Source organism: Alligator mississippiensis, chromosome 2 (assembly GCF_030867095.1).
Source record: "Alligator mississippiensis isolate rAllMis1 chromosome 2, rAllMis1, whole genome shotgun sequence".
Lineage (NCBI taxonomy): Eukaryota > Metazoa > Chordata > Crocodylia > Alligatoridae > Alligator > Alligator mississippiensis.
In genome coordinates, this window is record NC_081825.1 from 287063063 (window position 1) to 287087029 (window position 23967).

Consider the following 23967-nt stretch of genomic DNA (forward strand, 5'->3'; position numbering starts at 1 on the left):
TTGGATGGAGGAGGTACAGTTTTGAATACACACTTTGAACTGAAAGTTTTTTGAGATGGCACTTTATTCCTTTAGGTAGTGGTTGTGTGAAGCTATCAGAATCCAAGAGGTAAGGGTTTCTACTGCTGGACTCCTGGCACCCTCCGGGGAGGAGCTCAGTAGAAACAGCCCTGGCCCCTGACTTTTTTCCCCAGTTCTGGAAGTTGGGATCATCCTGACATGGTCACTAAACAAATACTAAGGTTTAGCAAAGAAATTTCTCTGAAGATGCAAATGTTCCATGTCTTACAGTTTTTAAGCTATTCGCATTTAAAGAGCGTTACGAACAGACAGACAGACTAAGCCCTATATGTATATGTAGATTTAACATTAATTGTGGCATAAATGCAACGTGCATGGGGGCCTAAGAAATGGAAAGGATTCCAGCTATCGCTTCCTCCCTCAATTGCCTGTTCCTGTGGCTGCTGTCACTACATCCCACCCTGGACCCTCCCTCCGCCAGCTGTTGCATCCTAGCAGCCTACAGGGGAGGCAGTGATAGGGCAGTGCCTCAGAAGTTAGGCCATGCTGGCCTGAACTAGAGGTGTCCAACCATCACCCCTGGGCTGCATGCAGTCCTTGAGGGGTTCACTTATGGACCCTGGGCTCCCCCCTTGCTACTACTGCCTCTGTTGATCTGGCTACAGGGGGTAGGGCAGCATGGCTTGGCACAGGTTATGGTACAGTAGTGGAGCTAGCAGCCTGGAGCACCCGTACGACATGGAGCCAGAGTGGAGCCCACAAGGAGCTAAAGGTGAGGCAGGTTGCTGCCCTGTGTGGGGGCATGCCTGTCCATGCATGCACGTGGTGCAGCAGGGAGGGTGAGCAACTACTTGCACTCATACATGCAGGGCATGCAGCCTGGGGCGGCCTATTGCCCCTGCAACGTGTGGCTCACGCTGGTGTGCGGCCCATGGAGCGTGTGGCTCCTGGCTACTTTAAAGTTGGACAGTTGTGGCTTAGATAGAGGTGGCCAATCTGTGGTACTCTTTTCACAAATGGCATTGGCCACCTGTCCATTGTGTATGCAGCGTATCAGGGAGGGAGTGGGAAACACAGCAGCAGATTGAGGAGGGACCAGAAACCAGAGCAACAAATCGGGCAGGAAGCAGAGCAACAGATTGGGCAGGATAAGGGGATCCAAGTGATATTTTGGGAGGATGCAGAGCTTACCTTGTGTCAAGATTGCAAGGAAGGTTGGCAGCAACTGGCCTAGATGATCATAAATGTTCTCCTCTTATCTTTATATGACTTTACTCCATGCTCCTAATATTCTTGTCACTTCATTCTGATACTGCTATTTCCCCCCCATGCTTCAGCCCATTTCTGCTGTATTCCCTAAATTAAGGAGCCTAGAATGGCACACAAGCGCTTTATATTATTTTTGTTATTCTATATTACTGGGGCTACACCTGGCCCATGAACCTCTGTGCTGGTTTCATCTCCAGTGATGAGGGTTGAGTGCTGACATTAACTCTTTGGCTGCTGGTGCTGACACTGTGGCTCTGAAGCTACAGTGAGATGCCCTGTGGGCTGGATCCAGCAGTGGATCATCCAGTCCATGAGGAGCCCCATGGTCTGGATCCAGACCATAGGACCACATGAGTTGGACACTTGCTCTTCTCTGTTCCATTTCTTATGCATCCTGCTACCTTGTTGTCTTTTTTGACTGCTGCTGTACATTGAGCAGAAAGGGCTTCATTGAACTGTCAAAAGTGATGCTCAAGTCTCTTCCCTGAATTGATACAGTTAACATAGAGCTTCATTATGGGGGAGTATTAGTGCAGATTTTCTGTATTGGTTTAGATTGAATTCCAATTCCCATGCTACTCTTTCACCCAGCAAGAAGCAGTGCAGCTAAATAGCCTCAAACACATACTCTGCCTCTAAAGGGTAGGTTAATGCAATTCCCATTTGACAGTACCAAACATGGATAAAGCCCCTTAACAAGACTACACCACACTCTTTCTGCCTTCAAGGGTTGCAGGTCAGATTACAGATGTCATCGGCTCTAAAGCCTTACAGAATAGATTGATGATCATTTAATCCTAGGTACCAGTATTTATATTTTGATGATGTCCTGGGGCCATGAAGAGGAGGAGAGGCCTGTTAACCTAGCAGACAAAAATGTGCATACAGTTCCTGCATAAAATGTTTACAACCACCCACCAGCACAGTTGACTAACCTGTTTTCTGTAACAGTACAGGCGTTATGCTCCAGTCTGGTGGCTAGTATTAATAACTGCAATCTTCACCTTTGTTCTGCAGTGTTCATTGTTTGTATAAAATCCTAAACAGATTGTCAAAACTACTGTATTGAGGTATAAAGTCTGCTTAATTTAGTGACTTAGTATGTATTAGAAAAGACATATTGTCTGCTATGAAAAGCTTACAATCAGAATTTGAAAATATATAAAGTTAACCAACAGGAAGAGGTTAGACAAAGAGGCATGGGGGTTAAAATAAGTGAATTGTGTTCTGCTGCTTCTTTAAGGTGCATGAACGTACAGAAGAAATGGATCTCTTGCTATTGGTAGTTCGTAAACTGTTGCGTACAAATTCAAGTTTTGTGAAGGTAAGTTTTAAACTACTTTCCCCTCTTCTTTTGTAACAGAATAAGTTGAAGACCAGCTTTGTTATCATTATGCACCTGAATATGGCTTTGAGAGCCAGTTTGAACATGGTGACTCATTGTAAGCCAAAAAATTATGTAGTACTCCAGTCCTATTAAGTTAGCAAGCTGAAGGGCATTTTTCTGTGACCAATATAATGTGTTCTGAGAGCCTTTTTTTTCCTCAGTGTTAAGATGCATTAATTTCTAAAATATATGCTCAGGGCTACAGAATATAAAAGATGAATACTTGGCTGAAATTATATGTGGATGTTGAGGGTCATGATTCTCCTTGACTAAATTTGACTATGTTAACACACAAGTACTTTTTTTTAAATGGAGCAAAAGTCTCAAGAAAAACAAGAAATATAAATAATATATTCCATAAAATGCACAAATATGCTAATACAGCATTATGATTAAGATTTTCTGTGCTCATATAGGTAAATAGTTTTGCTTCTGTGCTCTAACATTTTTTTTCAATTGCAGTAGGCAAGGTCTTGCTGTGAAAAGTTCACACAGGTGTCTGCAGTCTTAAAAGTGACTTGATTTTCATGGTGGGCTGAAATAACTAGGTTGGCTTTGGAAACCCAGTACATTTGAGTGCAGCTCTGTTCTAGGTAGTGGACACCTTAAGGTGGATTTGACTTTAAAGAGGTATCTTTAGATAGTTACTTAACTAGTGCAAATCATTGTATTCAAAAGTTATTTATGTACAAGTGCAAAAGAATCTCACTGAAGCCCCTTTCTGTGATCTAGAAAGATCAGCTGTCAGTGTGTTTACAAGTATATAGATGAATTTTTTAACAGCCTAATACAAACAGTTGTACCCAACAACTTCACACAGTTTGCTTGATTTCAGAGAAGCTAATACATAACCCTGCACCTGTAAGTCCTGTTGCAGCAGGGAAAACTCAGTCAAGCTATTCCAGTTCATTACTAGATTCCAAAGAGTGGTCTCTCTTGTTAGATAGTTTCTTCTTTGCCTGGAGCTGGGAACACATTGCCTAAAATCTCAATATCATTTGTTTCCAGCAAAAGGTTGATGACTCTGAATTCCCTAAATAGCATTAACATTGTTTTCCAAGTCTGTTTTTTTAATGTGGCTCCATCTAGCCATAGCATACTAAAAACAACACAGTTTGTTCTCCTGGATCCTGAATAGTTTGCTTTTTACTTCATGCTTCCTATACTTGCAGTGCTTGCTGAGACAAATAATTCCTATACTTGCAGTGCTTCCTCTACTTTTCTCAGTATCCATGCTATTATAAGTGCATGCTTCACTTATAGTACAGTGAAAGCACTGTTAAAAGTGCATCAGTCTCATTCTTGGCGTTCCAGAAAGATTCTCAACATCTACCACCACATGTTTCTGTACGTCAAACCTGATTTAAATGTTTGGGATTTGGAATCATTGGTGACATCTTACCTCATTTGTATCCTTGTTTGCAGCTGCTTCTTCAAAATGGCAGAGGTCTCCATCATCTTTCCTGGGTATCTTCCATCTTAGGGGTCATCTGTCTTGTTTTTTGTTTTTTTTTTTCTCTAGACATGGAAAGCTATCACTATTAATTGCTGGGTTTTAGAGAAAATCCAAAGTGAATATGCATTTCTGTTTGAATCCATGCTAACATCTCCACCCTTTCTGTCGCTTTTAAAAAATCAGCTTTCTGAAGCATGCACTGTTAAAAGTTATAAAGCCTTCTCTTTGTGGAGTGCTACAGAAAAGATAGCATATTTTGAGAGAGGTACCCTTTTTCTTTGGCAGTCTCTGAAACTCAGTAGTGTAAGACCAAAAGTGTGTGGGGGAGAGAGGTTCTTTAGAACAAATTATTGTGATCAGATTTCATGTGATCTTTCTAAGCAACTTTTTCTGTTAGTATTCTCAGGAGTGAGAGTGTTAACTCTCCGAGAGACAGGTTTATTTCAGAGAATAATTTTAAGGCATACTCTTATCTTTTTTTTGCAAGAGCCTACGGCTGGAAGCATATAGCAAGATGATTTTATCTCCATCTGGTTCTGATATTTTGAAGGCCAGTCTAGGTTTGGAGTTAGTAGTTTTGCTTTAGTAAAAACTTCAGGCAATTCTGATTTGGCAAGATACCATCCAAGTATTCCAGTAATGTTTTACGTTTCCATACAGCATGAGAAAACCAATACTTTGTGATGCCCCCCTGCTCATGTTTGGCAGTGCTATCTACATTTTCCCAGCATGATCTTATCTCCCTTTAAGGTAGTAATCCACTTTTATAAGACAGCTTCTTCTACAAAATTAATAGAGAATGAGTTTTTAACCTTTCCTCTCTGCTTCAATCTGTTCTGCCACGTACCTCAAACTTTGGCTGGACACATGATTGGATCACTTAGCTCTGGAGTACAGAGAGACATTAAGAGTACATGTTACTATGCGCCTTTTAAAGCTGATTCTCAAGATTATCCATCCCTCTTTCCAGAGGAAATTATTAATTGAGTATCAGGAAATCATTTTGTACAGTGCATTTACTATTAAAATTGCCAGGTGGATTTGCTCTTTTTGCTATGCTAAGAAAAATTTACCTTCTAGGAAGGTGTTTCAAGAACTGATTACACTGGCACATCTGATCATTAAAGACATGGTAGCAGCTGGCTCTGATTTCAAGGGCTAGGACCAAAATAAGAATTCAGTGGCAGAATCCTTGCTTTTATTTGTAACCAGGAACAGAAGCAGTTCTCCCAGTTCTGTTAGAGGGTAGATTGGTATTATAGCCTGAAAAAGAGAAGGACCATTTCATATGCCTTTCTCTTCCAAAACACCTGTGGAAAGGCATGTTGAGCATGGTCAGATCTCATCTCAAAGATCCTTATTTAAGCCCATCGTTCTTGGGAACCAGACCTGATAACCTTGGTACATGGTCCTTTTTTTCCTTCCCTTGTCAATTTCTGAGAACAGGTTGGATGTCGGATGCAGTACCAAAATGAAGAAACTCTGTTACAGAGGAGACTTTGCTTGCAAGTCAACAATATACTACTGCAAAACATCAGACTTTCTATTAGGCATTATTGTTTGTTCTCATCCTTGCTGCTTCTGCATTGTTTTTTTTAGTCTCTCACATATCCATGTTAGATGTTTGGTGAAGACCATTCTTTCTCAGGGTACCCTATGCGTTATGTGTTTATTTCAAGGGATGAAACAGGTTAAAGGCCCTCTTGCTGCAAGAAGCTCTGGCTGTGAATTGGTTTGTATGAGATATATTATGTTACTAAGGCATCTAAACCTGATGAAAAAATTGGCATCTGCTCTGGATGTTTCTGGGCCTAAGAAAAAGGGAGCTATGCAAATGGCTTTAGTCTGCCATGGGATAATGTTCCTGGCTTGGTGTATGTTTAGTTCCTAAATTGGTGGGTCAGACCTTGAAGTCCTCCTAAACTGGTGTCAAACTCTGAATTAAGAGTCGAATCACAAGAGAAACTATTAGTGTTTAAGAAGTTGATCAGAGTCAAAATAGCTCTTGTTGACTGAACCAAGTTATGTTTACAGTTCTCAGAACTGTCTAATATGGAGCTGATCCAGTTGGATCCTAAACCAATCATCTGAATTCAGACGAGAGAATTCTCCCTAAAACTTGTCTGCTGGTTCCAGAGATCATGTCAAACTGAAGAGAGGTCAAACTTCTGGCAATGGGATTTCTTTTATTGCCAATTTATGTTTCAGCTGTTACTGTGATAGGTCAAGCACATTCTTGGGGGAATCAAATTGTTAAATTGAATATTCTTGCAGAGAAGATAATCTCTGGATATGTCACATAGATCATCCTACCCTTCAAAGTACAGATCCCAGAGCTTGGTCATTGTTAGGCCTGGCAAGTACTGTCCTGATCTTGGGTGGCCTTTCAGGGCATTTCAGAGACATCCTCCAGTTTCACTGGTAAAGGAAGCCCCCACTGTATCTAGGGAGCAGGAAAGGCTAGCTTATTCAGGCTAATACCTGGCACTTTATTGGATGAAAAAAGGGAGCCTGTGTGGCTATAACTGAAAGAGAGAAATGGAAGCAGACAAAAGATGATTGTATCAAGAATGTTTCAGGTGGTTTTGGCTTCCTTTCCTTTTGAGGGTTGTTATAAATTCAGGAACATGTGCATATTGTGGCACTGATATTGAAGGTTCTGTCAGTCACATTGGAAGAAACCTCTCATTTTTGTCTTTGATACTGGGTGCCCCATCAAAAGATAGGACATCTACACTACCTGCGCCCAGGACCAGGGAGCTCTGTATGGAGGTATACTGCACCAGCTCTGTCACCTGAAATAGAAGTAATGTAGCCACCTTATTGGCACATGCCCAGCACTGTACTAAGTTCTTTTGAAAGAGTCAGTTTTAGGTTGTCTAATACAGTCAGTGAAAATGCCTGGGTCTTCCTTGAAGTTGTTGGACTTTTTTTTGTATTGTTTTACAAGTTTGTATCATTTGTCATGTAAAGGGGTTGTATTCTTTTATGCTTGTCCAATGCATGACTGGACCATTGCTACCGATACCACATCAGTGTGCAGGTGGACAGTGTGCACCCTCTCACAGAGTAAACAAATGAAGGCAGTTTATAGAAAAAATGTTTATTTCCCTCTTTTTGTTTGTCACATGAGCACTGAATTACTAGGCAGTGAAGTTGTGGTTTCAGTTTTTTGGGGTACCATTTTTGGGAGAAGATTTCCACACTTAGCAAAAGTGTTCGCCTACTGCTTTAATAACACATGGCAAAACACATGTTCATTCAGAGCCTCTTGATTTTTTTGAGATTCATTTAAAGAAGTTGCATCTGCTATCATGCTTTCTGTAGGCATGTAGAAATAACCTGAAGGTTAGCTTATGTCATTTGGCTTTGCTTCATTAACCATAAACCAAGTGGAGATAACAAGAAGACAGCTTAGTTCTGTCCCAGCACACCACTGAAGCAGGAAGGAAGTACCATATGCTTTGATTCCTGTGCAGTCAACAACTAAGGAAAAGAACAGATTAAAAAAGATTAGACTTGTAGCGTTAACTCCACTTAGTGTAATGAGACATTGTGGATTATTGCTAATGCTTCACTTATACATGTTCTTTTTAACAGGTAATCCTGATGTCTGCTACCATCAACTGTAAGGAATTTGCTGAGTACTTTTCAGTTCCTATTTGGGGCAGACTGAGTCCAGCCCACGTGTTTAAGGTAGAAAGGAAACCCCATGCCATTGAAGAATACTATCTCGATGATCTGAAGCACATTACTCATGGCCAGGTGAGATATACTACATGCTAATTGTTTTGGTGCAATAAAATAGGATTAGAGGGGGGAAAAAGCAAAACCCCCTCAAAAACCCAATAATGATGAATTTGATAAACAAAGTTAACAATGTCTCTGAAATGCTAGGGTGTAACAGGAGGTTGCCCTAAGTCATTAGGTTTACCAGGTCATTCTCTGGAGGTGATCCTGCATTGGAGTTTGAAACAACCCAGCCTAGGGAACTTGCAGCCTCAACTCTCTAATCTTCCTCATCACTCCCATCTACATTTAGTTACATCCTCTGCCAATCCCCTCTCACTGCATCATGGAAGCACTTTCCACTTAATAGTGAAGTTCATAGTGTACTTAATGGAATCTGCAGTTCATCTCCCTTTCTGAGCTAAGGAGAGGGCAGAATGTTTGACTAAATGGTAATATCAATCTAAATGAAGACATTCTGTTTGTACTTTAATTCAGTTTCTTGAGGAAAGGAAAACTGAGGGACTATAGACAACATGTTTCTTCATGTTTTTCCAAGAAGTAGCTGAGATCTAAAACAGCTGACTGGATCATATCCAGCATGAAGGCCTCTAGCTATCCAGGTCTGGAAGCAACCTGATTCCAAAGTTTGGTTAATGGGTTTTTTTAATCTGGGATTGGAACAAGGAATGGCTTTTCTGTACTCCCCCAGATTTTTGAGAAAGGTCCGATGCTGCTTGTTTGGCACCTGATCTCTGGAACGTACTTCCTTGCAAACTGTCTTGCAAGCTGGAATTTCTGTTGCGAGGGGTAATAATATTTTCAGTTCTGTCTACCTTTTAACAGAACAGTTTTAACTACCTAAGCTTCAGCAAAAAAAATGGAATCTTAGCTGTAGATTTCTCCAAGATGTCACTAGGACCAAAATCCTGTTTCACCTAAAAGTGCCTAAATGTAGCCACATAAGAGATGAATAGACTTGTCCTCGGGATGCTTGGCAGGGATCCTCTGTGACCATGTTCACTCCATGGCCTGCCTCTTCTGCTTGAGTAGATATGTAACTGTGTGCAAGTCCCTGAAAGTATGGGCAGACTTGGACTGCTGAGAGGCAGGAAGAGGAGGACCCTTCCAAGTCTTAATCCAGAACCAAGTGACCCTGTTCTTTTTGATGGTATATAGAACAGCAATTGATGAGATTATGAAGTGTACTTCTGTGTTTGGTTGTGGGCTGGGGCTAAACTCCTATTGCAGCGATTCTCAACCAGGGTGTGTACTAGTAGATCCTTTTAAGGGTGCCACAAGGTGCGAGGAGTTAAGCAGGTAAGTGTAGTCTCAAGCCCTTCCCTTCCTGAACCCCCAGGCCATACTGTCTGGCTCTCCTGCAAGGAGGTTAGCACTATAATAAATAAATTAGCTTTGGAAATGTGATGCTGCCCGATTCATATGTCGTATAGGGCACCTTGAGTTTAAGAGGTTGAGAACCACTGCTCTGTTTTATGGAGTTCATGAAAAGGTTTTCCTTTAATTGGGAGTTCCAGAATGTACTGATGTGGGAAAAGCATTGTTGACCACAAGAAAAATGAGTGCAGTTGTTTTTTTGGTTGTTTTTTCGATGTAATGATGCTAAAATGCCACAAGCTCTTGTAGCACGTCATTTCCCCACGTGCCTATATCCCAGTGTGTTGCTTTCATTTCATCACTTAAAAGATTAAGTTCTGTAAGATGTAGTTATGCCTCTCTTGTCTTGTAAAGTTGCTGTCATGTCTTTAGAGCTGTAGAAATTAAATACTGGATAGAAAATTAAACTAGTCAGAAGTTTGCATTGTGCTTCAGAGCTTTTTTTAAACAGTTTTGAGGAAAATGTGGATGTCTTGTTTCACAGTCTTGCAGTTTGAGTGATATAGCTTGAGATAAAAATTAAGGGCAAATATGGACTGGTAGACTGTGTGGAATAAATAGAAAGCTTTTGTGTATACTTTAATACAGTAATAGCTATTCTAAAAATAATTAGGACATGGAAATAATCAACTAACCTTGATAATTGATATAATGCCTATTAGCTGACACACAATGAAGAGAGAATTCATTTGAAAAAACTAGCATCTGAGTCCATCACAATTTCTACAAAATGGAAGTTTAAAAACCACAAAAGAAAATGGCATACTGTTGGAGGATTAGAGGAAATTGGATGAATTTGTTAAATTGTTGTTGCGCATCTCTTGATGAACACAGTGATGAGCAAAGAAACAAATTGCTTCATTGATTAATTCTGCTACACCAGAAAAAGTCTACAAGAAGAGCATATAACAATGTCCTGTCAGCATTAGTATATTTAGCAGTGACATGTCACATGGGGAAGATTACATAATATTTGATGCTGTGAAAGTTTCTTCATGATAGGTGGCAACAAAAAGATAACCAAGAAGTTCACTGAGAAGTCTGTTTCTATCGAGTTACATTTATCAAAGCTGTTGCATTTCATATTATAGGCCAGTTGCCACACCTTTCAACCCAAAGTAGGGGAACCATTTTAGATGGGTTTATAAAAAAAAAATATTTTCATTATTTGCTGTGTTGCACATGGCCTTTCACCTTTTAATTTTCAAGAGGTTGTTCATTTTTTACTACTGTTCTTTTTCCTTGTGGCTAAAAACCATTCTTTGCTTAGTAGGAAGGAAAAAACAGGATGGTACAGACAGTTGTATTTATACCCTAAGGCAGTTCCAAAGCACACATAAGATCACTTGATTTTTATACACATAAGAAAAATTGGAAGGGAGTGAGAAAGCTTAAATGTACTGGGCTATTGCATAACTTTGGAAAAAATTACTGGTTGAAAATTTATCTTCAGGTTGTAGGTTATAAGGCAGATTTTATTAATAGGGACGTTAACAGATACATTCTGTGTAAATTTTACTAATAACCAAGTAAAAATGGTATTATGGCATGGATATCAAGGCACTGTGATGCAACAGAAATATTGCCATATTAAATCAGAGGTCCATTTATTACACTATAACATTTTGGACAGGAACCATAAGCAGATGCTTCAGGGATGTTGGTTTAGAAGATTCATATCTTATGTAACTACATTTGGACTTTAAAGCCAAGCATTAAAATTTGCCATGTATAGTTTTTAATAAGGATTAAAAGTTCACTGACTTAAAAGTATTGAAGGTGTGAATAACTTACTAACATTGAAGGAGTTTTTGCTTCGAGGTAATTTTATGCTGCTAAGAGAGAGGTATAATTAATAAATAAACTTTACTTCTGTGGTTGCTAATGCTAGAACAAATTAATAGTCGCATTAAATTCAGTGAGGCCAGTCATGGGAGTAAGGTTAGATGTACTGTATAATGAACTGTTCACAGGATTGGGGCTTTAATTCTCTGTATTTTGTATTTTTGTCTGTAAAAGTTTCATAAAATTAAAAGATGAGACTAACAGTTTAGTGACATTTTGAAAAGCATTTATAAGTTAAGTCATTGTAAGAACAAACTTAACAAGCCTCATCCTCTTCAAATAAGTAATCGGTGTAAAAGAAATTTAAATTACAGTTGATATTGCGGCAAGTATATAGATTTTTAGAAGCAGCCAAGATGGTTTCCTTATAATACTACCTGTTTTTGGTTGGTGTGAAGTAATGAGGTTTGTCCCTTACATTAGGATTTTTTTTAACTAGCTATTATCTGGGAATTTCTGGTGAGTTTCCAGTGCTAGAAATCTTTCTCAGAGTGAGTGTACAGGTGGTGCCTGCAGCTCCCCCTTGTCCCCTCCTCCCATGCCTTCCCCCAGACCTGCTCTACTCCTATGGGTCTTTGGGGCTACATGGAGGAGCTTCCATTTCCCATGTTGTCCCTCATGCTTGGTAGAAGCTCCCTGGAAACATCTTCAAAACCTTTCTCAAGAATCCTTTAGATTCTGAGCTGTGAGAATAAAGACAGACCTGGCATCACTGTTTGTAGAAGCCTGCTATGATGGGGTTTGAGTTGATGACTGTGGGTCCTGAGCACTACTGCACTAGAAATATTAATAGAAAATGTTTTTCCAGAGATGTTTTGCATGAAATTAGATGTTTACCTGTGCTCATTGTGTGGGTCCCTTGCTAAAACTCACTCATGTCATTTTGGCTGAAGTCATGAAATCCAGATGCCAGGCAGCAAAGTGTTTGTCAAAGCCAGCTTTATTTGTGCTGTGTTACTTCAGACAGCTATGTTAGAAGTTATGGACTTCATTTGTCACATCATTACCTTTCTCATGGGCTATATGGCAGCCTTGTCACATTGAAGAATAGCAAAGAAAGGTACAGTTGCTAACAAAGTGAAAAGACAAATTTGAAAGCTGTTCAAGCAGAGATAATTCAAAAAGCAACATCTTGGACTCAGGTAGCCCAGAGAGGATAAATCTCCAGAGAATATTAAGCAGTTTAAGAAAGCTACAGACTCTCATCAAAGCCATGAAATGAAGCTGTATTTAAAAATAAATTATACTTCAACATTCAACTTTTCAAGAAGATAATAAATAAGGTGTGTAGAAAAAGCTGAGCGTATCAAGTACTGGTTACGTTGTTTACTTTGAAAAGAATGTTATTAGGAACACGAGACTGGAAAGCACTACCTGTATTATTAAGGCCCGCTGTCTTGGACAACTGTCTTACAGTTCCTTTCATAATCTGATCCATCACCACCTTTAAAGCTAGTTGGATTTTTTTTTTGTCCCCAATACATTAGCTGGAAGGCTTTTCCAGAGTGATATTATGATGATGGAAATTTTAATAACATTTCTAACCAACTTAACCTGTTTTTTTTTTTTTACATAGCCACTGTGTACTCGTTGTGTGCCATATTGTCTTGTAGTTAAAATAGGCTTTTTCCTACTGTTGTTTATTTCCTGCCCCCCCTGCTGTCATAGCTCTCTCTGTCCCGTGTTTTGCTAGACAAACCAAGCCTACCTACTTTAGGCTATCAACAGGAGTTGTCTTTGGACTGGAATCATCTATGCTGGCATGCGTCTTGGCAAAGCTGATCCACTTTATTGGCATCTACAGATATTGCCAGAGCCATTGTTCAGCAGAGCTGGGCCTTGCCCCTCCTGGGGCTTCAAGGGCCTGATCTTTCAGGACAGTGGCCCCATATGTTGCTCCCTGAGTTTGGGTGCGGCAGCAAGATATATGCAGCAGAAGAATTGCCCTGCAGGGGACTCCTGTAATGTGTATCTGCAAGTAGGCAACTTCCATGTAGGCTCTCCTGCTTGCAGAAGCGTGCTCTGAATCAAGACGTGGCAGCCTGTGTGCATGGCAGAAGCCCCTTGCAGAGGGATTCCTGTGGTGCACAATAAGCAAACGGACCATTTTAAGGTGTCACAAACTGTGACTACCTTTGGTTGCAGCAACATTTTTTGGTCCCTTGGAGTGCGACAGCTTAAGTTGTCATAAAAAAAATTATGGTATACTTCATTATTTTCCTGATTTTTCTTCTACTAATTATCACAACTACTACTACATCCTTCTCTGTTCTTGTTCCTGTTCCATTTTGTTTGTTTCTTGAACAGGGTGAGCAGAACAACCTTGAGCCTGTGGGACCATATTGTCCAGCCTGCAGGGCTCCCTCTGGGTTTGGAAATTTGGCAATGGGGGAGTGGTGACAGCATTAATTGCTGCGACTTCCAGAGGGGCAGCAATCATTGCTACCATTGCTCCCCAACCACCAAATTTATGGACCCATGTGCTGGTGTGTTTCTCCACAGTCAGATTGGGCATGCAGGGCCAGAAGGTTGAGCATCACTGGCATGTGCGCTACTCCAGCTGACGTGTCTCTCATGCATTGCATGTTGGTGTACCTTGACTGATGATGCATTATAGGATTCCATTTGCCTGTTTCAAGGTCTTATGTTGGCAGCTTACAGACATCTTTGATTGACTAGTACACTGGGTCTTTCCTCTCCTTGGACCTTTTCAGTTTGAGCTCTGTTTCTAGCAGAAATTCCTGTTATCACTGTGTGACCTTTCACTTTGTGCTATTGAATTTTGTCTGCTTGTATTGCTCTGTTGGCCTCCAGGTAATCCAGTTTTCTTCAATATAATGATCTGATCTTCTGAATCGAAAATGCTTCTCAAATTTGTGTGAACAGACTTCATTAGCACACTCGTATCTTTTTTATTGCCTAATAGAAAACTGATGCTAAATTTTCTTGTATTCTCATGTAACAGTCTAAAAAAAGTCTTATATTCCTAGTTTGAAGCTTTGTAGAAATGGAATTTGAATAGCTGAAAATTCTCTTTTCATTTTTTTCCTCCATCTAAATCTAGAATATCCTTTTCTACATACTCAGCAAACACTCTAGAGCTGCTCAGTGTGCATTGCAAGTTTCTTAATGCTCTTCAGCAGTGGCTTGGCATTTGAGTCTTGTTTAATAAACCCCCCCACTCCCCTAATTATCTCTCTGTTAGAACGGAGTCTTTCGTTCCACAGCTAGCAACTGTAGATATGGTTATGAGACAGAAGTGCACAAAGCCATGTAATCAATGTTGGGTAATCCAGAGCTGGAGGGGTGGGGTGCTTAAAATACCTGTCCCTTGCATCCAGTAGCGTTCCCACTAAGAGCGAAGCTGGAGGTACAGCAGTATTGGTCTCCTAGCATGGGTGAGACCTGTTTTACAGTAAGAAAGTGCTGCTTGGGAGTATTAGAAAACAAAACAAAACAAAAAAAAAACTGCTGAAGGAAATGAAGTAGTTAAAGATTATTTTCTGAACATATATACAAATTAGATGAGTCTGGTGGCTGGAGAGAAAATCTAGTGTTCCTCAGAGCATGTCTGAGTTCCTGGGTAAGCAGTGTTCATCATAAAAAGGGAAACTGGAATAAAGGCAAAGGGTGAGCATTCAAGCCTACTAAATTTGTTTTTTGTCCACCACCCTTTTCCTCTCCCCCCTTTTCAGGACTGTGTTAATTGACTTTAAAATTGTTAGGTTTCAGGGAAGTATCTAATGAAGCATGAAGGAACAGTCACAGTCTGTTTCGTACTTGGGGTAATGAGATGCTTTGGAATGAGAGTTCTACTCTGAATACTGTGCAAGATCTGTTTGTTGCCTTGTGGGGTCAGGCCAACTCTCAGGATCTCAATATTGCATTGTTAGACGGGAGGGTGTGACACAATTGCACATATACAAACACACAAATCATTTAGGTGCATGCACACACACACACTACCAGCTCAGGCACATACACATTCAAACCAGCCTAGGCACATGCATACCTATCATCAATTCAAGCACATACGCTATACATCCCAAAAGTTAGACACGGATCACTAATTCGTATATCATGCACACACGCTCACCAGTTCACACACATACAACCCACCTACACACACATATAGGTGAGTTCCTAACTTGGATGGTACAGTGTGTATGTGTGTGCTTGGTATACCTGGAATACTTGGAGGAGGGTTCAGGTGAGAGAGAGAGTTAAAGTGTAAGGAGTGAAAGTTGCCACAACCAGGATTAGAACCGGTGGACTACAGAGAAGCCAGCTGAGGAACTGAGGCTTGGGTTTACTTAAGGTAGACTAGGGCTGGAAACTGAGGCAGACAGCTGAGATATTGGGGGTAGGCAGATAAGTTGTGACAAGGAGAAGACAGCCAGGAAAGAAACTGAGGCAGAAACCTGGTTGCTGAGGGGAAAAGGAAAGGGCAGTGGGGATAAGACAGTGGCAAAGAAGCAGGGGGTTTGGAGGCAGAGAGGAGCTCAGGACAGGTGTTGGAGGTGGCAGTGAGCCAGAAGCAGGAGAGGGAGAAATGAGACACAAGTTAGAGGGGCGAGGAGCAGAGATTGGAGCAGGGCCAAACCATAGTAAAACAAAAACCCAACTTAGGGGTCCAAATAACAGTTTTATTAAACAGACAACACACTACACATCCCCATGAAGTTATTGGTGCGCGCGCACGTGCACACAAGCAAGCAAGCACTCACAGTGGCAGCAGGAGAAAGAGACTCAGTGGAAGGGCTGGAGTCCAGGTAGGGAAGACAAGCAGAGTCCAAGTACTTGGTTGAAGAAGGGGTGGGGTGTGATAGCTACCTGTCCAGGCTGGGAAGGTTTCCTTGTCCAATAGGTGTTGTCCAGAGGGGGGTCGCTGGCAGGGCCTCTGGGTGGATAGGTGGTGTGGCATGGTGCTGGTCCAGATGGAGAGGGCGTCCCAAAGAGTCAGTCTTGCCTACCCCTTTTTATGGGGCAGACTACCTCTGATCTCCTATGGGGATGGCCTGTCCAGGCAAGGTCAGTCCTGTTCCAGAGAGCTCCAGGTGTTCTTACTGAGCATGTGCAGCCTGGCACAATGGTGGGTTGCCTCATCTTTTGTTTCTTGAATGCTGAGGGTGGTTCCAGTAGCTGGGTTGTTGGTTCCGGTATTGGTGCTTATCGTTCGGTCATTCAGAGGGAGATATTTTTAGACCTGCTGCCATTGTCTCTCAAGCACCCTCATTCATCCCCATTCATTCAGGAACCAAGTTACATAGGAGAGGTAGGTGCGAGTCATGGGTTACACAACCGGGCCTGGGGACAGGATGGAGACTTGACCAACTCAATGGAAACTTGACATGACTTATGCTAACTTACATATGTAGGCCTAAATCATATAGTACCAGTAAAACAGTAATATAGACCAGTAAAAATCAATATAAACATAATTATACAATATAAAGAAGAAGAAAAAAACAAAGCAAATACAACTTGCTACCAAAATAAAATGCTGAAGCTTGTCTTATGTCTTAGCTCACTTATCTATAGGGAATAGAGAGGGAAAGAAAAAGTTAGACATGGTTGGGGAAGGGGAGGGAATGCATTTTAAAAGAAAAAAAAAAAAGAAAAACTGGGGGTTTTGCTACATATTTATGCAATTGGATGTGGCCACCAAAAGGTTTTGAGTATAATTTGAAGATAGTGTTAGGAACAAAAGTCAAGTGAAGACTAAGCATCCTATTTCAATGAGGAGGAATGGCGGAGACTGTACTGGCTGTACTGGCCAGAGATTGCCTGGCTATTGTTTACAGTACCTAAAACTTGTCATAACCAAATGAGTTGAGTGCCCCTGTCACAATAGAACTGCCTTGAATAACTGCAAATTTGGTACGTTCTGCCTCATTAGCTATTCCCACCTGGCAGTCTGTTATTGGCTACTCTAAACGTATAAAAATCTGTGCAGCTTCCGCCCAAGTCGGAGAGCTCTGAGCACGTGGTAGAGTACGGAGAACTTTGCCACGCGGTAGAGAAAAGTTGGCAGATTGGCCATCCTCCAACATCTCCCCGTCACCGCCTGTTCCCGATGTATCCTTCATCCTGCATGCTCGTTACTGTCTACAAACTCGCTGGTCCGTTTGGTCGCCAGTTACCTGTAACTACGTAAGCAACTTGTTACCTGTAACTACGTAAGCAACCTTACCACCTGCGTCGCGACCACCAGCGGCGTAAGTAAAGTTAAAGTAAAAGTTATTTTGCAACCAATACGCTGTGTCCCGCCTCTCCATCCACCAGCCTGCCTGACGGCCGAGTAATCAACGATCCTCCTCAAGTTGGCTTCGGCCGTCTGAGACAAAACTGTATACAGATTTCCTTTGATTTTATGCGGGTTCTTTACATGCGAATTTGCTCTCATGTAATGAGCATATTTAGACTCAAACATATTTAGACTCATATTCATATATGCAAGGTAAATTCACTTTTATGTGATCAGCGTAGATGCTCTCCCCACCCAAGCAGGTAAATCTGTGGGGGGAGGGAAAGAGCCATGGCCTTTCTAAATTTATGGGGGGAGGGTAAATCTATGCGGGGAGGAAAAGGGCCATGGCCCACCTCAGTCCCGGCTGCAGCAGCCTCAGGAGCAGCCAGCACCAGCTGCCTGCAGCTACTGGGCTGCACCATGCCGCAACTCCCTGGGGCTCTGTCTGTCTCCATTCACCCCAGCTCCTGCTGCAGCTGCCCCGGGAGTGGCCGATGCCTGCTTCCTATAGCCGCTGAGCTACAATGTGCTCTTGTGCAGGCAGTTGGTGTCAGCTGCTCCTGGGGCTGCTCCAGCATGGGCTGGGATGAGTGCGGACAAGCGGGGCCCTGGGCGGTGCAGGGCATGGCACTCACACCAGCCCCAGCTGCAGTGGCCCTAGGAGCTGCCGGCACCAGCTGCCTGCAGCCGCTGGGCTGCACCGTGCCCCGAACTCCCTGGGGGTTTGCCTGTCTCCACTTACCCCAACTCCTGCTGCAGCAGCCCCGGGATGCCACCTCCCTGTAGCCACTGGGCTACACTGTGCTCTGGTGCAGGCAGGTGGCGCTGGCAGCTCCCAGGGCTGCTGCAGCCTGCATAGTCAGAGAATAGTCTGTTGCTATAGTTATTGTAACTGCCCTTCAGGTATTTAAAAATTCAAATCCCTCTTCAGTCCTCTTTTCTCCAGACTAATCCCTGTTGTTCCAGTCTTTTCTTGACCTCTAATTTTTTGTTGCTATAAACTTCCCAATTTGTTTATATCTTTTCTATGAAGTGCTGTGTCCATAACTGGACACAGTAATCCAGGTGAGGCCTCTGCAGTACTGAATAGAGAGTATTCCCAACCCTCAGCCTTGGACAGGGGCAGCAGGTGGGAACCCCACCTCTCCCAGCTAACATCTGCCCAGCACAGACGGGAAGGCATCCATGGGGTGTGGGGCGGGCTTTTCACCCCACCATAGCTTGAGCCCGGCTGGGATCTCTCAGTGCCGCTCTGTCCTCAGCCATTGCTTCGCATCCTGGCAACAGCCCCCCTGCCAGCCGGGTTCTGCCTGACGTGGGAAAAGCACCCACCTTGGGGGCTTTTCATCTCCCCGCAGCTTGAAGCTAGGCTAGGATCATCTCAGTCCTGCCCCTTCTCAGTTGGCATGGAGGGTACTTTCCCTTCCATGCTGGGCAGACTTAGGTGTGGGGGGGGGCTTCCAGCCCCTTCCCCCCCCCCCCCAAGCCCTTGGAGTTGGATGTCTGTGGAGGAGGCAGGTCTGAGCCAAACCCATTCTGACTCAGCTGCAGGGGGACAGGTGAGAAGCTCCTTGGTGGGGGCTTCCCCCTCCTGCACCCCAGATAGGATCGGGGAAGGGTACGTTCCCTACCTCTGGGAGGCGGAGGCTGGGGAGAGGACATGTTTGAGCTGATCCCTGTCTGGCTTGCTGGAGTACAAGAGGGGGAACAAAAACCCCCTACCAAAGGGGCTTTTCCTCCCCTTGCTGTATAGCTCAGGGCTAGGGGGGCCTGGGCATCCATTCTCTTGCCCCCCATCCCACTGGGCTGACAAACAAAGGCAGGAGCCAGGCTGGAGAACTGAGGCTTTAGTGCCTCACCTCTGTGACTGCTGAGGGTGGGGCCAGTCTTGCTCTGTTGGAGCAGACAGCATAGTCCAGGACTACAAAGCACCCTGGGATGCTGGGGGACTGTGAGTTAACTTGGATCAGGAAGGGATCTGGGGCAGAAGTTCTGTAGACTGGTTTAAGTTGGTTGAGTCTGATGCTGCATCGAACCAGGTTCATCTTAAATCGGTTTTGGCCATTTGAAAGTGGTTTATGTGCACTGAACTTCTGTTCTGTTACAGGTTTAAACCATTTGCATTTTTGTCTGTGCTTCGGGAGTGTAGAGGGACCGCTTTAATTAAAGCATCCACAGTGTCTTTTGTATTGGTGTCCCCGCATTGAACAAACTTTAGTTAAAGTGTCCCTGCTGCCATTTTGAAGCACAGGGATGCTGATACATGAAATGCAGAGGCTGCTGGAGATATGCTAATTAGCATGCTTCAATGCACTGTAATTACATACTGCACAGCAGCAATCTATATGCTTTGCTGCAGCCTTTTCCAAGTATGCCTTGTTACTTCAGGAAGTGTATGAAGATATTGCTTGTCTTAAGTAGGCAACTATTATGAAAAACTTCTCAGTATTTCTCGTAAGGTGTTCAAGATCTCCGTACTGCCTGAAGAAATAAAATGTTAGCACAGGGGTGGCCAGCCTGTGTCATGAGCAGCCTGTGTGTGGCACGTAGCATACTGGGGAGAGGACAGCAGCACAGTGGCAGGTGGGGCATCCAGCAGCAGATGGGGCCCTAAATTGAAGTGGTTGGTTTTTAAGAACATTGCTTCAATTTAGGACCCTTTAAACTCCCATGTCGTGCACACACCCATTTACCTACCTCTCCAGTGGCAGGGATGGGGGAGGGTGAGCTGCCAGCGGGTGGAGTGGTCCCTGGGCTGTGGGGTGGGACTGGTGCTTCCTTTCATGGTAACAGTGCTTCCCCTCCCCCCCCCTTGGGGGGGGCACCCGGCTTGGGCAGTCCTGGGGGGCACTGCAGCCACGGGGGGAAGCACTGGGCCCCCGTGCAGCTCAGGGAGGCTCTAGGAAGGGGGAAAAAAAAGAGCCTGCCTTCCCAGGCTGCTGCCAGGCTGCCTGCACGGGCTTCCTGCAGAGCCCCTGAGCTGCATGGAGCCCAGTGCTTCACTCCACGGCTGTAGGGCAGCAAATTAAACAGTGCTTAGAATTACTGCACAATACGCTGCCAGCACATGGAAACACCAATGCCATTAAAGTGGTGCAAAAGCATTTAACCTACTTAAAAGTGTAGTGCACACATGCCCCTTGTTTCATCTACACATGGCCTAAGTAAATGACTGGCAGTTTACTTTCAATGTGTAGTCTGGAAACTGTTAGTATTAAGTGTTTAATGTTAACATTTTTTCTTCCAGCTTCTCCCTCAGACCTTTGAACAACCTATGATAGCAAAGGAAATGTATGAAGTTGCAGTCTGTCTTATTCAGATGTTTAGTGAATTGGAAATGAAAGACAGTAGGTAAGATGCTACATGCCTGTGGATGAAGAATTTATAATACTAATGAAATAAAACTAATTAATGAATAGGATTCTTTTATACTTAATACTGCTGAGTGATGCCTTCAGTTTTTTGCACTACTCTTTCTCTTTATATATGATTTCTGCTTAGGTTAATCATATTAAATTTCCTCCCAGTTCTTGTCCAATTTCTTTTATTTTAAAATACGCTTTTGTGTCCTGAAGCATAACCATTAAAGCTGTGTCAAATGGAAACTTTTTACCCTTTGCTGCAGGCTGGAATTGAATGTCCTTTATAAAAAGAAGTAAACCTCAGATTCTCTTTTTAAAAAGAGAACAAAAGCGTATAGAAAAGATGAGGAAAGCAGATGTGTTGTTTATATTCTTAGACTAAGTTTCTTAATGTACATCATGGTTCAGAATGCAGGATAGATTAAGGAAATCTAGCTTGCTTTGCAGCATTTTGCAAATTGGTATCAACATCTTCAAAAGTACAATAGAAGAATATGAAAGTACAAGCACTTGGTCTAATTCTGAACAGCACCCTAAAGCTACTTTTTTTTTCTATACTTGCTACTTGTTGGTAGTCTGATTTCTGGTAGTGATTTATAAATATATACCTTACATTTTCTAAGCGAGTAGCTTTTTCTTAAAGTACATAATTAGTAGGGCTGTGTGAAGCTTTGGTCACTGATTTTGATTCGGCCTGATTTGGTGGCCGAATCTCTGAATCTGAATCGAATCAGGAGACCCTTTAATCTCTCCAAATCGAATCGGAACACTCCAAATCAATTTGGAGAGATTTGGAAAGATTCATTGATTTGGACGTAGACACAGCTTTAAATGTTTTTTCTACATACCTCAAGGTACCAGGTGGCTCATGAATGCTAAGTTGCTGGGGTGCATGGAGTGTCCCACAGAAGCACGGGGGGGTCCGCAGCGTGCTCGGCAGCAGACCTGGAAGTGGATCAGAAGCACTTCCTGTTCACTTCTGGGTCTGCCAGGGTCCCCCGGCTCGGCGACTGGTGCCTCCTGTGTCTGGAGGAGCAACCGGGGTCCCCCCGTGGCCGATCGTCGAGCTGGGGTGGGGGGATATGTCTCCTGCGTGCTCAGCGGCAGACCCAGAACTGGGCCGGGGGACACTCCATCCACCCCACCATCTCAGCGTTCATGAGCCATGCCTGGTACCTCAAGGTATGTAGAAAAAACATTTAAAGCTGTGTCTATGGCCGAATTGCTGATTCTCCAGATCAGCATAAAGTATGCACATTCGGATTCAACCAAACTGAATTGGGACCATGATCCAAATCAATGACTTGTTTCGCACACCTCTAATAATTAGGTATGCTTTTGAAATTTTGGGATAGTTTCATTAAGCCCTAACCTACAGTAGTACCTAGTTGCATACTTCTACAAGTACTTTTTAGTGTTTTAGAATTAGGTGGTCCAAAGGATCATATAAAATGTTCCCATGCTAGATTAATATATATTTTTAAGAATACAGTTGCAAAAAGGTGCATTGCTCACAGTAAAGTATGTTAGTGCCTTTCAGGGAAAATAACTCTTTTTGATGATGATGATGCCAAATGTTTGTTGTATTTTATAAGAGTTGTGATTTTCCTGGTATATTTAAAGATGTTATAAAAATCTGAAGTGGCTGCTACCAAGTGTATGGCATTTTTTTATTATGTTAAACTGACTAGCCTCAATTCTGTCATGCAAACTTATGCAGATCTCTCACAATTCATGTCATGGGAGTTTGTTAGTACTTAAGTAAAGAGACTGTTTCTGCTGTTATAAAGCAGACTCACTCATTCAGTTGCAGTTCATCATAATGAGCTTTGCAGATCACAAATGAAAAGCATTCCTTAGAGATGTCTGACATCACTTTTTAATGGAAGGGTAGAGTGACGCTTCACAAATCTTAATTAATACTGAATTAGTTCTGAGGTAATGATGCTATAGAGAAAAATATTTTATGAAAGACCTTTCATAATGTTTTGATGCATCTTAAAGTGAAATAGAACTGCTTCTGTGTGACATTGTTCTAAATGCCAAGGAGCAGATTTACTTGTAGTTTTTATGTATGCGTCATAAAACCATGTGACTTTAGGTTATTTTTTTGTTGTATTATATCCCTAGAGTGAGTTTAAATAATTGGTCTTATAGGAAAAGTACACTTCTGTTTCTTTTGAAAGGTAAAAAGCTTAAGATATTGCATAAAATTAATAATTTTTTTTTTACGTTAGAGAGTATAAAAATGTGACCTCCACATCAGATTGTGGCAGCGTGTTAGTGTTTTTACCAGGTGAGCATTTATTTAAGAATTTTGGTGGTCAGTATGCTTTTAAAATCAGGTTTATTTCTGGTGTTGGTTTTTTTTCCTTTTAAATATGATAGTTTTATCCCAAAGTAGTATGAGTATAGCAGTAACTTACAACATATATAGCACTTTCAAATACCCTGTTCTCTAATCTTATTTTCAAATGAAGTTGCAATATAGCAAGAGTGGTCTTACAGCTGATTTAAATTTTGACACACAATGTACTTCAGAGTCTGCATAAAGTTTCTCTGTTTCTAGGGAGCCACAGCTTCTTCACATGTCTGTCTGCCTCATGTGTTGTGTCTTACAAATTTTACCAAGATTCTTAAAGCAGGAGTTGAGTTTGTGCAGTCGCCCACTGTGAGTGCTTGGCAGATAATCCATAAAGAATCGCACATCAATTAATATATTATTTTTTGCAGAATTAAGCTGGAAAAATTCAACTTGCCTTAGACCTTAAAAAATACACGGGTCTAGTTTTGTTTGAGAGGTCCAGATGAGATCTAATACCAGTAAAGGCATCCATCAGATAGCTTTTGTGTAACTTAGACTTCAGTAGTGTTGTTCTTTTAGGTTTTCACAATATAATAGTCTTCTTACTATCCTGCAAGCAGCTGCACTGGCATCAGTGGAACCCTGGCCCAACTCATTCCTGGTACTAAGTGCACGTGTACCTTCAGGGTTGATGGCAGAGAAGGGGCAGGGGCTGCACTGTCACAACAAGGATCAGGCCCCTTGCAGCTCCATCACCATCTGCCCCTGGCATGCCAACATCTTACAAGTTGAGGTTCCAGATGTTTTTGGCACTTTGCCCAGAAGCTGTGCCAACTCCTGGCCTATAGTTCTGTTGCAGATATTGGGACCATTAAGAGATTTCCTTACCATACCAGCCAGTATATAATGGAATAATCTATCCTCTGTAGTGATGTCTTTTCTGAT

At 42.4% G+C, this 23967-nt stretch overlaps 1 protein-coding gene across 4 annotated transcripts in view; it reads left to right on the forward strand.

The window, feature by feature from the left end:
• TDRD9 (tudor domain containing 9) overlaps nucleotides 1-23967 on the forward strand; it is a 154817-nt gene that overhangs the window by 42959 nt on the left and 87891 nt on the right. For all 4 annotated transcript variants that reach the window (XR_002088404.2, XM_006258013.4, XM_059723275.1 and 1 more), the window contains 4 exons: nucleotides 2534-2614; nucleotides 7734-7898; nucleotides 20603-20706; nucleotides 22955-23013. Coding sequence is in view for 3 of the 4 variants with exons in the window: in XM_006258013.4 (XP_006258075.1) it covers nucleotides 2534-2614; nucleotides 7734-7898; nucleotides 20603-20706; nucleotides 22955-23013 (409 nt within the window). In the remaining variant the exon portion in view is untranslated. The remainder of the gene's footprint in view (nucleotides 1-2533; nucleotides 2615-7733; nucleotides 7899-20602; nucleotides 20707-22954; nucleotides 23014-23967) is intronic.